This window comes from Alligator mississippiensis, chromosome 12, assembly GCF_030867095.1.
Source record: "Alligator mississippiensis isolate rAllMis1 chromosome 12, rAllMis1, whole genome shotgun sequence".
Lineage (NCBI taxonomy): Eukaryota > Metazoa > Chordata > Crocodylia > Alligatoridae > Alligator > Alligator mississippiensis.
This window is the reverse complement of record NC_081835.1, coordinates 25,682,045-25,699,404: the sequence shown is the minus strand read 5'-3', so window position 1 is coordinate 25,699,404 and position 17,360 is coordinate 25,682,045. Positions and strand designations below refer to the sequence as shown.

Sequence of the window (17,360 nt, the reverse complement as noted above, 5' to 3'; positions counted from 1 at the left end):
TGGCAGCCCTAACTGTAAAGTAATGTCTCCTGATGTCCAGCCTGAACCTTCTCTAACAATCTGTAGCCATTATTCCTAGTAACCCTGGGCGGTGGCTGGGGGAGCAGAGCCTCCCCCAATTCTCGCTGGTCCCCCCTGGTGAGTTTGTAAATGGCCACCAGATCCCCTCTCAGCCTTCTCTTGTGGAGGCTGAATAGGTTCAGGCCCTTCAGCCTCTCTTCATAGGGCCTGCCCCGCTGCCCCTGGACCATGCGAGTGGCCCTCCTCTGGACCCTCTCAATGCTAGCCACATCCCTCTTGAAGTGCAGTGCCCAGAACTGGACGCAGTACTCCAACTGTGACCTGACCAATGCCGCATAGAGGGAAAGCATAGAGGGGAAAGATCACCTCCCTGGACCTGCTTATCATGCATCTGTAGATGCACGACAAGGTGCGGTTAGTCTTACTGACCGCTTCCTTGCATTGGCAGCTCATGTTCATCCTGAAGTCAACAATGACTCCAAGGTGATGGGGGTCTACTAAAGGCCATCGCACCAGGATGACGAGCTAGACCAGAAATTTTCCAAGCAGCTCGAACAGGCTGTGAGGTCTAGAGATATGGTAGTCATGGGGGACCTTAACTACCCAGATATATACTGGAAGGAGCAGTCAGCTAGATCTAACTGCTCTCGCAGGTTCTTAATCTGTATTCAAAACCTCGACCTAACACAGGAAGTAAGGTGTCCCACCAGGGGCAACGCCTTGCTCGACTTGGTGTTGGTGACAGGGGATGACCTGGTTGGGGACCTGCAGATTCAAGGCAACTTAGGGGACAGCAATCATCAAATGATTAAATTCACTATCCAGCGTAGGGCGGGCATTATACCCAACAGGGCATGGGTGCTAAACTTTAAAAAAGCTGACTTTAATAGACTCAGGGGAGTGGTTAGCAGGGTGCTAGGAGCTAAGAACTTAGATGTATTGAAGGTCCAGGATGGGTGGACATTCCTCAAGGAAACCATTCTTTGGTCTCAGAGTGAGTCAATCCCATGGCAGAGGAAAGGGGGCAAGGGGACCAGGAAGCCCCTTTGGCTAACCAGGGGCATCCAAGATACCTTAAGGGCAAAAAAAGAGGCGTACAGGAAGTGGAAGCAGGGGGTAGCTAGCAAAAAGGAGTATACTTCTTTGGCCCGCACCTGCAGGGCGTCGGTCTGGAAGGCCAAGGCAACTCTAGAACTCAGGCTAGCATCAGGGATTAAGGAGAGTAAAAAGTCCTTGCTTAGGTACGTTGGGAGCAAAAAGAGCATGCAGGATAGCATACGACCCATACAGGATGGGCAGGGGGCTTAGTGATGGATAGCAGGGACAAGGCAGAGCTGTTCAATGAGTTTTTTGCCTCTGTCTTCTTAAATGGGAATCTAGACGAACCCTCAACATACATCATGGACACCAATGAAGGGAACATCAGCTGACCAACTGTCAGTGCCTACACGGTAAAAAGACACTTGGAGGGACTGGACGTATTTGAATCACCAGGAACAGAGGGACTCCACCCACGGGTAATGAAGGAATTAGCTGGGGTCATAGCTGATCCACTGGCAAGGATATCTGAGCACTCATGGTGCTCAGGTCAGGTTCCGGAGGACTGGAAGAGGGCTCCCGTCATCCCAATCCTTAAGAAGGGGAGGAAGGAGGACCCGGGGAACTATAGACCAGTCAGCCTTACCTCTATCCCTGGGAAAATCCTAGAAAAAATTATCAAGGAGCACATCTGTGGGAGCCTGCTGGCTAATGTGATGCGGAGGGGTAACCAACATGGGGTTTTAGCAGGCAGGTCCTGCCTGACTAACCTAGTTTCCTTTTACGACAAGGCCACCAATTGTTTAGATGCAAGAGTCAAGGTGGATATTATCTATCTGGACTTCAAGAAGGCCTTTGATAATGTATCCCATACCATCCTTATAAATAAACTGAGGGGATTTGCCTTGGATAATTACATGGTAGACTGGATAGCAAATTGGCTCAAGGGTCACACTCAGAGAGTGGTAATGGATGCATCAATGTCAACCTGGAAAGATGTGGCAGTGGAGTTCCTCAGAGCTCAGTTCTGGGGCCGGTGCTGTTCAACATCTTCATCAGTGAGCTGGATGAGGGGGTGAGAAGCACCCTGTCCAAATTCGTGGACGACACAAAATTATGGGGTGCAGCTAACACCGTGTAGAGGAGGAACCAGATCCAGGCTGACCTAAACAGGCTGAGGAAATGGGCAGAGCAACAGGATGCAATTCAATAAGGACAAGTGCAAGGTGCTGCATCTAGGGAGAAAGAACTGCCATCATACATACAAGCTGGGGGGTGACCTTCTCAGCTCCACTGAGGCAGAAAAAGATCTTGGAGTCACTGTTGACTCCAGGATGAAAATGAGTCGCCAATATGGTGAAGCAGTTGGCAGAGCCAATCGCACCTTGTTGTGCATTCAAAGGTGCTTCACAAACAGGTCCAGGGAAGTGATTCTCCCCCTCTACACGGCACTAGTCAGACCGCAGCTGGAGTACTGTGTCCAGTTCTGGACACCACAGTTGAAGCAGGATGTGGACAACCTGGAGAAGAGCCACTCGCCTGATTAGAGGCCTGCAGGGAAGGCCCTACAAGGAAAGACTAAGGGACCTTAACCTCTTCAGCCTCTCCAAGAGAAGGCTGAGAGGGGACCTCGTGGCAGCATACAAATTCATAAGGGGAGAGCAACATGAAGTAGGCAATGATCTGTTTACCAGGGCAGCCCCTGGAATGACAAGGAACAAGAAAGTTCTTCACGGTCAGGGTTGCCAGAATCTGGAATGGGCTCTCAAGGGAGGTGGTGTTTGCACCATCTTTGGGAGTCTTCAAGAAGAGACTGGACAGGTACCTTGCTGGGATCACATGACCCCAGAGTTGGTCTTTTCTTGCCTGCCAGGGGTAGGAGGTCGGACTAGATGGCCCACTGAGGTCCTTCCAACTCTATGAATCTAAGATCCCTTTCTGCCACCATGTTGACAAGACGGGTGTTCCCCAGCCTATAGGTGTGTTGCTGGTACCTGGCCAGTGCCCCACGAGTGCTCATAAAGCTGTGCCACAGGCCCCACTATGACCCCCCGCCAATTCCCTCAGCACCCTCGGGTGAAGAGCATCTGGACCTTCTGATTTAAACATGTCCAGCCCCTCCAAAAGTTCCCTAACTAGGTCGTCCCGGACCCTAGGCATGGTGGTGCCTCTCCTGGGTCTGTCCGCAATTCTAGTGGGGGAGATGTCCTGGTCCCTGTTCAGGAATATGGAGGCATAGAATTCGTTAAAGAGGTCAGCTTTTTCATTTGCCGCAATCACCAGATTGCCAAGCCTATCCTGTAGGGACCCCACATTACCCGGTGCCTTCTTACTTCCTATGTATTTGAAAAAGAACTTTTTAATATCCTTAATTCTGGTTGCCATCTTTCCTTGATCATCTTCTATTTTTTTACACAAAGGTCATTTGTGAAACTGTTAAATAAGAACAGTCTCAAGACTGCCCACTCAAGGGCAACACTAGCATCCCTCTAGCTGAATCATTTGCCCCTTTGCTCACCTTAAAATTCCTCTAGTCCCCGTCTTTTCCAGATTCACTAATAATTTCCCATTATCACTGCATCACATGCTTTAATGGAGTCTAGATAGATGTAACCTTTCTAGAAAAATCACATTTGCCTGGAATGAGCCAACTCTGGCAAATCTGTGTTGCATTTTATCTGATTTCCTATTCACCTACATCTTTAATTATTCTTTCCTCCAGAATCTGCTTGAAAACCCTGAGACGGGATTATTGAGACAGGACTCATAGGCTTGTTAGTTACCCAGATGACTACTTCCCCATTGCTAAATATAGGCACGACATTACTTCTTCTGTAATCATATGCTACCAGCCCCGACTTGATTCTTTTATTGAAAAATTGTGTGCTACTACAGTTATGATTTCATGTGCCAGGTCTTTCAAAATTCTGAGATGAAAACTATCCAATGTACCCAATTTGACTGTATTCAACTCATTGAGTTCTGCTTTCCCCTTGGTCATGGGTAGGGCCCTGAGAAAATCGTGGATTTCTTGTAGAAAATTCACAGCATGTGCGCAGGTAAAGTATCATTTTTCACAGAATATTTACAGAACTACCACTGATCTTGGCAAATCGGTCCTGGTAGTTCTGTGAATATTCTGTGAAAAATTATACTTTACCTGTGCACATGCTTCATGTGTGGCAGGAAGGCACATACCATAGGTGGCAGAAGGCCAGGGTTTGTGGAGCACTGCCCACTGCAGCAGGCAAATCTGGGAAGGGAAAGGGGCATGGGGGAAGGCAGGCAGATCGAGGCCCCCACAGTGAGGGAGGGAGTGAGGCAGGGGCAGGGGCTGGAGTGAATGGAGCCCCGGGCTAGGTTGTGGGATGGTTGGAGCCTGGGTGGCTCACCCAGGGGCACTGGGGGGCTCCCTCTGCTGCGCATATCCCGGGGGAGGTACAGGGAGGCATGTGCCCCCCGGATTTGTGTGCTGGGTGAGGGTGGGCTGCTGCTGCAAGCTCGGCTCTGCACCCTGATGCCACTGCCTCGGAAGCCATGTGCAACACCATGTGCCTGCTGCCGCTGGGCTGAGCCGTGTCCCTTGCCCTCCCGGCAGTGAGAGCCATATGGCGTGGAGTGGCTCTCAAGGCAGTAACAGTGGGGAACAGAGCCCAGCATACAGTGGCAGCCACTTCCGCGCTGCACACAATATGCCCTTCATGCCTCTACCGGGGTGCGCGCAGCAGCAGAAGCACCCCCCACCCTCCCGGATGAGCCACCCAGGCTCCAACTGCCCCATGACCTGTCCATGGCCACATTCACCCCAACACCTGCCTCTGTCCCAATCCCTCCCTCAATATGGGGGCCTTGATCTGCTCCCTGCCCACCCCAACAGTTTCTAAGCCCTGGTCCTCCAAATCCCCTTCCTCCCTGCTCCCTATACACTTACCTTCATCCGGCTGCCTGGCTGTGTCCTGGCCACGCTCCAAGCAGCCACTTGCAGGCTGCAAAAACACAGGTTTCCCCTTACAGGCTGGAATGTTGCCAGCCTGCAAAGGGAAACCTGTGCTTTTGCACATTTTTTGGCACAGGCTCACGACCCTTAAAAATCGCAATGTGGGACTAATTTCACGGTATCCGCATGGTCCGCAAAATCACTATTTTCTCAGAGCCCTAGTCATGGGCATTTTAATTTCCATACCCTCCTTCCCATTAGCCATCCTGCATTTGCCCCCATGTTCAACATCATTATTCTTATTGAAAGTTGAGACAAAGTACAGCATTCCTTTAGTCTTTTGGCCAGATAATCGTGGATACAGACCCTAGATTTCCAAGGAAGCTTGGGCTTCAAGAACTGGATATAAATCCAACATAATGTTGCTTAAAGTAATCTTAATCAATAGATAGTGATCAATTTGTGTCTAAAAAGACTGTCAAGTGGTTTTTTACAAGCTCAGTGTAATTAATTATTGTTAATGCTGTAAGCAAAATAAATATGCCTTTTATAAATCCCTAGGGTGATATTAACGCCCACAAAGAATCTCATAATTAAGTAATAAAACACAATTGATAGTGCATTTCTGCAGGATTATAGTACATTTCCAGTTGTTCTTTACAAATGAAGGCCAAAGGTTAAGGGACTCTAACCACATGAATTCTATAATCAAGGTCTGCAGAAACATCATATCTAAGCAGAGCTAAACTCTGTGGGAAGGTTTTTGTGTTTTATGGCATACCAGTAAGAGATACAGGAAATCCTAAAGCAATTTCACTTAAATGAAAGCATAGCATTTTAAATTTATTGAATATAAAAATAATTGATATGATCAGTACAGAAGGCCCTATGACAATGCTTAATGTTATTTATTTAATTCTGTCCTGCATTTTCAGATACTGATAAGTTAAGGGCTTTTAGTTTGACCATGCAAATCTGTGTTACAGAAGTTCTTGAAGACAAAGAAAGGCAAAACTGTTAAGACACAATTGGGTTTTTTTAACAATGTATAGTGTTTGGATTTGTGGGATGAGCACTCTGGGCCATATCTTCAGCTGCTAAAGCTGTTACCATTGCGACAAGCTGAAAGTCTGGCCAACAAACTCTGTTTCTTTTGAAGTAAGTGGCAGTGAAAAAAAGTGCCACAATTGGCTTTCAGAATTAAACCCCCAGATATATCAGTGTTGATATTACTCATCAGAGCTCTTCTCCTGGGGCAAAAAGGACATTCATGATTTTGGACAGCTGCATGCATGTTTTGTGGACTCTGACAGCTGATGTGAATCATTTGTGGTGTTAGTGTGTCTGGTGAAATGACAGGGAGACAGAAAAAAATGGGAAATATATATCTGTTTGCTGCAGGAACTATATATATGGGACTTTCTGATTCTTGAGAAAGGAATTCTTTCCAGAGGTCTGATGGAAACTGAAGACAGTAGGACTCTGTCTTTGGCAAGCATGAATGATAACACTGTTCTGTTTTTCAAGGGACACGATTAGTGCTAGGTTCAAAATTTGAAGCCCAGCTGTGGACTTGCTTCTCTCCAGTGAGTAGGGCAGAGCCAGTTTTGGGCTCTGGGGGAAGTGGAAGTGCTCGAGGCATTCTGCTGGCACAAAGCAGAGGCACAGAGTGTCTCAGGGAGCACCATGCAGCTTTCAGACAAATTAGTCAACCAGTGGCCTGTTTGGAGTACAATTTGTAAGGGCCTCAAAGTCCAACCAACAGGGGTGCTTAACCTTACAGAATCCAGTTAAAATAATCGAAACGCTGTCAGGCTGTGTTCAGATAGAAGTAGAAGAAAGGGGCACGAATGGTGCAAGCCGGGTGGCAAGAGAACTTCCCTAGCTAAGGGTCTCATTCTTTCCTCCCCTCCACCCCTCTGATTCACTGCGCTAGCCTGCCCTGACAGGAGAGCACCTCCCTTCTTCTAGCATGCTAGCGGATTACTTAATTCATGACAGCTGTCCCAGCCCTGCTATCAGCACAATCCTTGCATTTAGGGCATGCAGCTGTGGTTTCTCCCCTCTGCACAGAAGGGAGAAGGGGAAGGGGTGGGGAAGGAGAAGCTGGAGAGGGAGACTTAACCCCTTCTTTGCCAAAGCTTAATTTGCAAAGAAACAGAGTGCATCCTCCTGGCAGCTGCAGTCAGATAGTAGTAAACATGTTGGGCCTCAACTACATCCTTAACTTGTCTGGCCCCTTGGCCCCAAAGTAAAAAGAAAGAAAGAAAGGGAGAGAAGAAATTACAAAACCAATACTATATATAAGTAAAAGGATTTTCAGTGTTTATTCTTCATTACAGTGAAAAGTTCCGAGTAAAACACTCTCCTACAAAACTGAAAACCCAAACTACAGGAAATTGTCCAAAAGCACAAACAAAATTGAATCCTTTCATATTCCAAAGTGATAAAATGTTCAAAGTAAAAATAAACACAAATATAAAATGATTTTTTTTTGCTTAAAAATACAGTTTAATTAATGCTAAGAGAAAGGTTTTTAAAAAAATTATATGAAGTGGGTCTGCTGAGACTATGCCTGATTCAAAAATAAAACTGTCATGTTGTCTTTTTTCCTGAGACAAACTCACTCTTTATTATGGTCTCATAACAATAAAGGGGAATTGGCTCCACACTTTTAGAATCTGTGTAAAGAAAGGGAATAAACTGATCAAACTAGTGTAAGCAAGTGTTACTGTCATGGCTGTCACACTAACATACATACATGTTCAACAAAAATACTACTTACGTCAAATTTATATGCCACTACAGAAGAAAGAAAAAAAGGATTTTTAGGAACTTGTGCCCACTGCACAATGCTAGAACTCAGCTGGTAAAGGAATGAAATCTTATCAAGTTGGAGGTACGTGAATACAAGTGGCTTTATACCTGTACATTTTGAACGACATCTTTAAACGAAGATGATCTCTGCATCCATGTATTCACCAGGTCCATTGCTCTGTCAAAGTTCTTTACATATTCTCCATACATCTTCAAAAATGGAGCCAGTTTTTGAAATATATCTCCTAGCCGTGGATTTATGTTCCTATTGCAAAGAGGACAGATAATTACAGATTTGTCTAGAAATATTTTGGGAACTACAAATAAATACCATGTGTGCACAAACGCACACTTTTACACACACCCACACACACGACCTGGGCATTTTCAGTCATATTTAGCTCAAATATACATATGGGAAATGCCTTGGACTTCACTCAGGTTGTACCCGTTTACATCAAGGTTCACTTTACCCCTGTACAACTTTGCTGGAAAAAAAAATTCTATCTGTGTTTGGTAAGTTATTTAGTTGAATAAACACACAATGCTTTTTGCCACAGAGAAGAACATCTGAAGAAACAAAGAGAACATTAATCTAGGTGTCCACTTGAAGATAAATACTTCATTGTAGGGGGAACATAGAAACACACTCATCTGTATGAAAGCCTTCCCCACACATACTCTTTCCACAAAGCTAGAGCCAGGACTAGGAAACAGAGTATCATGGTAAAGTCGATCTACACGCTTTAGGATTCTCTGTGGGTACGACCTCAGAGATTAGGAACAAAGAGGATAACATGCCTTCACGTCTCCAGACTCTAGACCTGGCCAGGGCTCAGCCTGTGCTGAGCTTGTCTAGTCAAAGTAACCCATGGGGCTGCTGTACTTTACAGAAGCTTTCCGTACCTATCCCTGGGCAAAACAGCTTGAGCAAAGACAGTTATTGCATTTGTCACACTCTTTCCTCCCATGCCATACATTCTCCTTCCTCAAAATGAGGGCCAAAAGAAGAAAGCAACAGCCAGGATCTGCTAGGGAAATTTTCTCCCTATTATATTACTGGAATGGCATGAGAAGGCCATGACAAGAGGCAAAGATTGAAAGAGGGAAGCCCTCAATAAGTACTCAGAGCTGGTTAGGAACGATTCTGTTTCTGGGTAAGGAAACCATGTTCTCCCTTCTCTGTGGATTCCCTAAGTGCCCAAGGGAAGAAGTGATCATATGATTATTAACTGGCACAGGCACTGTATTCTTGGATGACAGATGGGATGAGAGCCAGAAGGCTTGGTTTCCATTCCCATTCTGTCACTGATACCTTCACAAATGTGGCAAGTCACAAGCTCCATCTGTCTTGGCTCCCCAGCTATAACATTCACTCTACCTACCTTAAAGGGGCACTATACAGCTAAAACACCACAACATCCTTAGCTAGTGTGTGCCGCATGTGCAAAATATTAACAATATGACAACAGAGGGCAATACATACAATGGATACAGATTTTGTGCTGCTACACACTTACGTTGTCCTGCAGGACAGATATACTGGCATCACAATTCTACAGCTGATGGATTTAGGCTGGGATTTTTAAAAAATTAGGTGCATACATTTAAATGAGGGATGAATTCTTAACTTCCTTAAGCTCCTTCAAAAATCCCAATTATGTTTTTTTCCTCCCACTGTCAAAGGCCACTCCCTTCAAGAAACCAGCAGCATTTTTGAGGAGAAAAAAAATTATCTTAGCCCCACTGGTGCCCAAAACAAGCTCAGATGAGCTAGCTCCACATTACAGAGCTATCTATCTTCAATGGTCTACCTAGGCTGGGGTGACCCGGGCTGTAGCCCCAGGCACCAGCATAGTGCAGGGGAAGGGAGGGTGGGCAATGGCTGCTGCTGGCAGCTACACAATGATGTCAGTGGTGCAGCAGCAACTGGAAGTTGCTGTTGCCATTGCTCCTGTGTGTGGCAGCTGCCACTTTGGAAGACCACTTCAAAACTTCACTCCTTTGATGGTTATAAATCCTTTCCTAATTTCTCATCTAAATTTATCTGTAGTCAGTTAGTAGCCACTCAGTCTTGGGCCACTGTTGTTTTTCAGCCCCAAAAGTTCTGTACAGTCTCTAATATTCACCCCACACATATATTTGCACAGGGTGTTCATATTTCCTCAATCTATGTTTTGCTAAATTAAACAAGAGATGCTCCTTTGAATATCTTTGATAAGAAAAGGTCTCCATTGCTGTAACCATCTTAGTGGCTCTTCATTCCAAGTTATGATCCTCTTTTCTGAATACCGGCAACCAGAGCTGCACAGTGTTCTAAATGGGACTTTACCAATGCTTGGTACAATGGGATTAGTAACTCCTTGTCTCTACTGAAAGTACCTCACTTAATACACCCTACGATTACATTGGCTTTCTTCACAGCTGCATTGCACTGGTGCCTTATGGTCTTTCTATGGCAATAAACTGCATTTCATAGTTCATGCAACCTTTTTATTTCCCAGTCTCCTTGGTGTCTAGTCTTTCTCCTCTCTGGAAATGGCTGTCCTTACCATTTTAGGCCATGTACAAACACCAACCATTTTGTTTATTCCTTCTGGTCATTTATGTACCACAAGAACAATACTGAACTCGGCTAAGTGAGATGTGAACTCCGATCCTATCTCGGTCAGTTTAGAGTAGTTGGGGAAAGTTTAACTTTCTGTTGACTTCATAGTTTAGTATAAAAACACTGTGCTGTATCAGCGCAATCAGAGCTTCCTACAGAAGGAAAATGTCTTCGTAGACAATGTGTCATCCCAGATCTAATTTTCTAGCCCTATCTTTCAAATAACTGTCTCTCTCAAATTGTATAGCCTCCTTATTTGCAACTTGCTGCAATTTTCAGATTCTATCTTGAAGTATAAAAGTTATTAAACTCTCAGCAAAGGCAATATTTATTCTTCAACAAACATTAGTGTGTGCATAATATGGATATTAATATCTTTATGATTATAGTAATTTATCTTGTGAGTGACAAATGTCTCTGAACTTATAGGGAAAGTGGATTATTCTGTGTATTGTATAGCAAATATTAATGGAACAGACTGAATACTATACTTAAACTTATAGATCTACATTACTTGTCTAGATGCATTACCTATTATAAAATTAATTATTCCTATGAGATTTATTAGCTACAATTAATTTTAACATGAGCTGGGGTGGTGCAGGCATTAAGGCGCATAGTCGATAGCCCAGAGCTTGCAAGTGTGAAGCCAAAGAAGAAGCACTTATGGCGCAGTCATGTCAGATTCCAATAAATCTGTGAATCCTGCTAAATACTTTGTCACAAGGACATGAAAAAGGAAGGAATTCTAACATAGTCCCAACTTAGTTCTTAAAGAAATAGATTATTTGCATCAAGTCTTATGTATGATACACAAAGTTCTACACCAGTGGTTGTCAACTGGGGGTATGTGTAGCCCTAGCAGTACTTAAAAGGGTCATAGGGGGTACAAAGAAATGATGTGGCTGATAATTGCTGCGTGCGTGCGCATAGCCGCAGTGCAGCATGCAGGCAGCCAGGTTAGCCTCCTCCCAGACATGTGGAGAGCAGCTGGGTCCAGCTGGTAAGTCTGTTGTGGGGGAAGGGGTATGGGGGAGGGAGTACAGCTGGGGAAGGGGCAGGGGCTGCCCAGCTGGGGCAGGTCATGGGACTGAGCTGTGTGGGGGTGCTCCCACCAATATGCGCACCTCAGGAGGGCGTGGGAGGTGTGTGCCTCCAGATCTGCACATGGGGCAGGGCAGACTGCTACTGTGGGCTGCAGCCGGGGTGGCATTGGACTCTTCCCAGCGGGGGCCTGGGCCGGGCTGGACTCAGAGTGGGTGGTGCTGGGAGGGATGGTTGTGGGGGCTATGGTGAATTCTAGAGTGGCTGCAACCCCGCTCCGTAGCCCCACTCCCATATGCCCCAGCAGTGAGGGAGGGAGTGGGGCTGGGGCAGGGGCAGATGCTGCCCAGCTGGGGTGGAGCACAGGATGGAATCACGAGTGGCTCACCCAGGGGGTACAGGGGCTGGCAGCTCCCGCATGCACCCCAGGAAGCGTCTGCCCCCGGGTGCACGTGTGGGGCGGGGTGGGATGCGGGCCTCTGTGGGCTGGAGCCGGGGCAGTGCTGGGCTGTTCCCAGTGGGGGTGTTGGGCCAGGTTGGGGAGATTGGGGGGGCTACAGCAAATTCTGGAGTAGCTGCAGCCCCCTCCAGTAGCCTCCTCCCAGCGCTGCCACCACCCGCTGCTGCCACCACAGACCCTGGCAGGAAGAGCCCAGTGCAGCCTCGGCCCCAGCTCACTGTGCCCCATGAACAGATCTGGGGGCACACTCTCCCCATGCCCTCCTGCACTGCATGCAGTGGCAGAAGCTGCCAACCCCAAGATGAGCTGCTTGCAGCTTCATCCCATGCTCTGCCCCAGGTGGGCAGTGCCTATCCCCCTGCTCCAGCCCCAGCCTCACTCCTTCCCTCACCATGGGGGCCTACAGGAGCAGGGCTATTGGGATGGGGTCAGGCTGACCTGGCTGGGCAGCCCCTGCCCTAGCCCCACTCCCTACCCCACCACTAGGGGCCTTCCATCTGCCCCTCTCACAGCGGCAGCCCGCCCTTGCCCCACACACAGATCTGAGGACACACGCCTCCCACACCCTCCTGGGGTGCGCACAGTGGCAGGAGCTGCACTCCCTCCCTTACTGGATGAGCCACTCACAGCTCTGTCCTGCGCCCTGCTGTGCAGCACTTGCCCCAGCCCCACTCCCTTCCTTACCATGGGGGCCTCAATCTGCCCCCCCACTTAAAAAGAAGAAAAAAATGTAAAGGGGTACATGAGCTGAAACTCTGAGACAGAAGGGGTACAACTTGTTAAAAAAGGTTGAAACCCCCCTTATACCATTATAAGAGTGTATGCATATCTTGTGTAAATACATTGAGGCTCTCATTTCTTTTTTGAATGCCTCACAGTGGCATTCAAATGTGTCCAAAATAATAAAAATAGCAAGTGATCTGGCCTTCCCATAATTTTTTAATTTGTGAGTGATGGACATCAGAAGACTGACCAGATCATGTGATACTTTGTATCTATAGAGTACACTTTAAGAAAATATTTTTTATCAATCTGTGTTTGGGCTTTTCTTTATGACCAGGAAAGTATAAATTGCATGATTACATTTATATCATTTGAGAAATATTATGGCACCAAATAATTAAAACTGTTGTAAGACTAACTTTTCTAGCTGAAAGAACACCTTTCGAACTAAGTATTTATTTGTAACTTGGGTTACCCACCACTCTTCTGTAATTCTTGTTTTCAGCTCAGGCAAGAGAAACTGTCCATGGAAGCAATAGATGGAAGAAATATTTGAAAAGATGCCAGTTATCACATCAGACTGAATGCCTGCTTCAGACAACTGAGTGCAGAAAACCTGCATGGAAGAAACAAGGCAGTAAAAGTTACTTAATGCTAATTAAAAATCTGACATTTTGTTATAAACCCAGAGATCTCAAGTAGGAATCCATAGTGTTAAAAACATTCTGGTCTGCTGTGGGCTTTCTGAATTGTTTGCAACAGAAAAATAGCTCTACTATTTTTCTATAGTTAAAAACAAGTGAAAACTAAGAGCTGGTATTTGCCAAGGGGTGCTTCGAGTCTAACAAAGTTGAGAACCGCTGCCATGGGATGACATGTCCTGTATTTTACAGTATTCTTTTTGAAAGCTACATTTATAGTAGTGGCTGAAATATAAACAAAGCTCATTCTCACTCATGTGAAACAATATAAACCACAGGAAATTCTGTATTGTCAGGGGGCAAATGGAAAGGAATTGTATGCCCTTCTACAGGGGTGACAAGGATAAACCTGAAGAGCCCTATGCTTGGCTCTGGTGCTGCTCATGGGTTTTGGAGTTGATCCACAGACAGCATGCATGCAGGGCATGCTGGATGGTGCCACAGGCATTCACTCTGAGACCATGCCACATGAAGCACATGCTGTAACACATATCCTGGAGTGGCTGCCATGTGCAGCACAGCCCCAGAGCAACTGCTGCATGCAGCATGCCCCAAGAGCATCTGTAGCAGCATTGCACTGCCCACGACACTTGCTTTAGCCACTCCAGGACACATGGTGCATCCAACATGCAGGGTCAGTCTGTGGGTCCGATTCAACCTATGGACTGGCCTCGCACCACTCATCCAGCCTGCAGGAACTGCCTACAGAATCAACCACTAACTTACCAAATGAAATTTAAAGATTTTCCTAAAATTTTCAGAAACAACCAGAGCAAACAGAGCCAAAATTTTCATGGAAATCTTTAGCCCTGAAGGAAAAAGTTTTCAAATACTAATTATAGCTTGTCTAATTGAATTCACAGCAAGGGGACAGTTTTCAGTTTTAAGAAAGCCAACACACCCTATTGAGCACTGAGACTCTCCATCATTTTTAACCCTTCTTTCTTCTATGTTTATACATTGCACAATTGCCTTGGATGTACTAGAGACATTGCTCTAAATCATCCTAACTTCAGACTACTTTATATACAAAAAAAGGTAAAAAACTATTAAATCATGTTTCTGGTTTCTCTTTTATCACCAACATAAACATAAAGGAGGTAACAGGTAAAAGGATATGACTAAGTGAGGAATACAAAGTCAAAAGGGCCTGATCCTATGGGCCTGATGCTGGCAAAACTTCCATTGACAATCTGTTGTTGATCACCCTAAACTAAATTTGCTAAGATCCCTTTTCCACTACCACTTCTTTCATCAACCCACCTCTGCTCTCCTACTCCTAACTAAGCCAAACTACTCCTTCCAAAAACAAATTGGCTACTGGCAACCAGTCTCTCTCCCATAGTGGCTTTATGTTTGGCCACTGTAGCAAGGATCAATACATAAGAAACATCAGGGCAGCTGGGTTGCAAATGGGACAGAAGCTGTCCACCTGGAGCGAGAACTGGAAATCCAGCCAAGATACAGATTCTGAAAGCCAGAGAAAAAGGAAGTTGAATTACAGGCTAGTGGCTGAAGAAGAAGAAACAACTTGTGAACAGACTGTTAAAAATTCCAAGATCACAAAAGCCTTTTAATAAAACTTTCCATGACTCATCCATGACTTTAAGAGGCAGTTACCAAGATGAACTTTCAGTCTTACCTACCTAAAAAGCTTTCTCAAATTTGACTTTACTAGAATATTCTGATATCACAAAGAAAATCTTAAACCATATACACAATAAACGTAACATCCACATTTGCCTGAGCAAATATTTTTTGTGAATAGAAAATGAATCATAACTTGATCAAAGCAGTTACCTGGTCCAAGAGATGCAGTCTTCTAACATATGCTTCTTCTGTGTGAAGCAGTTCATTTGCAATGTTGAACAGCTTTTGTGGCTCTGTACACTGAAAAAAATATTAATTACAAATGTAATTGTCCAATTATTCATTGAGCATTCTACTTACCAAGATTCAGTGGCCAAGTTCCCCACTGGTGTAGCTGCTGAAATAAATGATGATATCACATGAGAGAATTTGCCCTGGTATTTCTATTCAAAGGACTGCTTTGCTGCTGGGGCATATTTTATTTTCTAAAGCTAATTAGGACACATGCCAGCTGGCTGAAATAGCACTTTAGTTCTTTAGGTCTTAGCATAAGTAACAAAATCTCAAGAAGAATAGAAAAGAATAAGAGATCTCTTCTACACTAGCTATTAAGTTTTCAGGATGAATAGCATGCTAATTTGGAGACTAACAGGCTTATCATCACATTACCTACGGTCCATTTTTTTATATCGAACTATAAAACCCACAGAATCCACAGTCAGAAAAGGTCATTTATGTCATGTAGCCCATTCCCCTGGAAGGACTGCATTGTTCTCCACAGTGCATTTCTAATAGCATGTGTGGAACATATGCATACTGTATGTATTATACATATGTAACAGTATGTATTATTGCACACTTTGATAGAACTCAATGCAGAGGATTTTTTTCCCCGGGTATTCATACTAAATTGTTCATCCCGTTATTTCTCATGTTATCCCATTGACCATTTCTCCTCCTTGACTTGTACATAACCATTTTCAAGTGCATGAATAATCATGGCTCCACTTTGGTCATAGGTTAGACATGCCACTGTAGAATGAAGGTTCAACCCTCTTAATACTTAGAGATACCCGAGTCAGTAGGCTACAGACTGAAATTCATCTATTTTCTGAACAAACTTCATAAAATTAACAACTGAATTCTTAATAGCGATTAATGGTTTTTAACATCCAAGACTACCAGTGCAAACTGTTTATGATTGAATGCTCTCTCTCTCACACAATAAAATTAAATATTATCTCAAGTCTCTCTAATGATCTTTAAATATTGATTAATATACAATTTTGTTGTTATTCTGGTAATGTCAGTGGGTGGACAGGAACAAAATACGCAGACAGGTTAGTCAAGGTCAGCCAAGGTCAGCAGACTGTGAAGCACTCCAAAAAAAAAACTTAAAATGATTGGGCAGGGGGTGGAAATGAAAGTCACTGTTGTCAGATAGAGGGTACTGTACACATTGGAAAGAGTAATTTCAACTACTCATGAACATCAAAGGATTCTAAATTAACTGTAACCATTGAGCAGAAAAATACCTGGGTTTCACTGTAGGTAGCTCAATGCAACCACCTAACCCAGGGATAGGCAACCCCCAACACGGGTGCCAATTAGTGGCACACAGAGACACTTTCCTTGGCAAGCCAGGAGGTGTGCCAAGGAAAATGTTTAAAAAAAGTGTTATTTAAGTTACTGTTCTGGGCTCTCCAGAGCAGCAGCAGATAGCAGCATCATGGCAGGAACTTGGGGCAGGAGAACACAGGCAGGGATGCAGGGAGGCTGCCTGCGTTCTGCTGCCCAATGTCTGTGATGGTGCACAGGGGAACCTGCAAAATCAAAGGAGCTGCCGCACACCCCACTCCTGCCAATTTTGCAGGTTCCCCCGTGTCAGTTCTCTCCCCCCCTCCACTTGCTGCTCACTCCTGATCAAAGGGGAGGTGAAAACCAGTTTTAAATTTAGTGTGGTTTTTGCCCCCCAGATGGTCAGCAACAGCAGTGGGGCTGCCATTGCCCCTTGGCCAATCAGCGGCAAAGACAAACACCAGAACTTTTTCCTTCTGTAGGAAGCACTGATTGTGCTGGTGCCACCCCTGTCCCTAATCATGGGCAACCCATGGAAGGGGGCACAATCCCCCCCAGTTTCTGCCAAGGCTCCTGGCAGGGGCCCAATCAGCTTGTGCCATGCTGTTGACCAGGTCTGGAGCTGGGGCTGGAGCCGTAGCAAGCAGCCTGAGTCCAGACACCACGCCGCGCAGCAAGCCTCCCCCAGCACCACCTCTGTGCCCACCCACCTGCTTGCATTGTTGAGGGGGGGTGGGAAGGGGAAGAGATGGCAGCATCAATGGCACAAAACAACCAAACCTGGTATTTACTGTAAAAAACCAACATTAATGACTTTTAACTATATTAATATGCAATGCATCC

General features: G+C 45.3%; 1 protein-coding gene across 2 annotated transcripts in view; it reads right to left on the bottom strand.

Annotated features, from left to right (window-relative positions):
* FGD3 (FYVE, RhoGEF and PH domain containing 3) overlaps positions 1–17,360 on the bottom strand; it is a 225,214-nt gene that overhangs the window by 51,211 nt on the left and 156,643 nt on the right. For both annotated transcript variants that reach the window (XM_059716171.1, XM_019495441.2), the window contains 3 exons: positions 15,150–15,239; positions 13,128–13,264; positions 7,922–8,078 (listed from right to left, as the gene is read on the bottom strand). In XM_059716171.1, the coding sequence (XP_059572154.1) occupies positions 7,922–8,078; positions 13,128–13,264; positions 15,150–15,239 (384 nt within the window). The remainder of the gene's footprint in view (positions 1–7,921; positions 8,079–13,127; positions 13,265–15,149; positions 15,240–17,360) is intronic.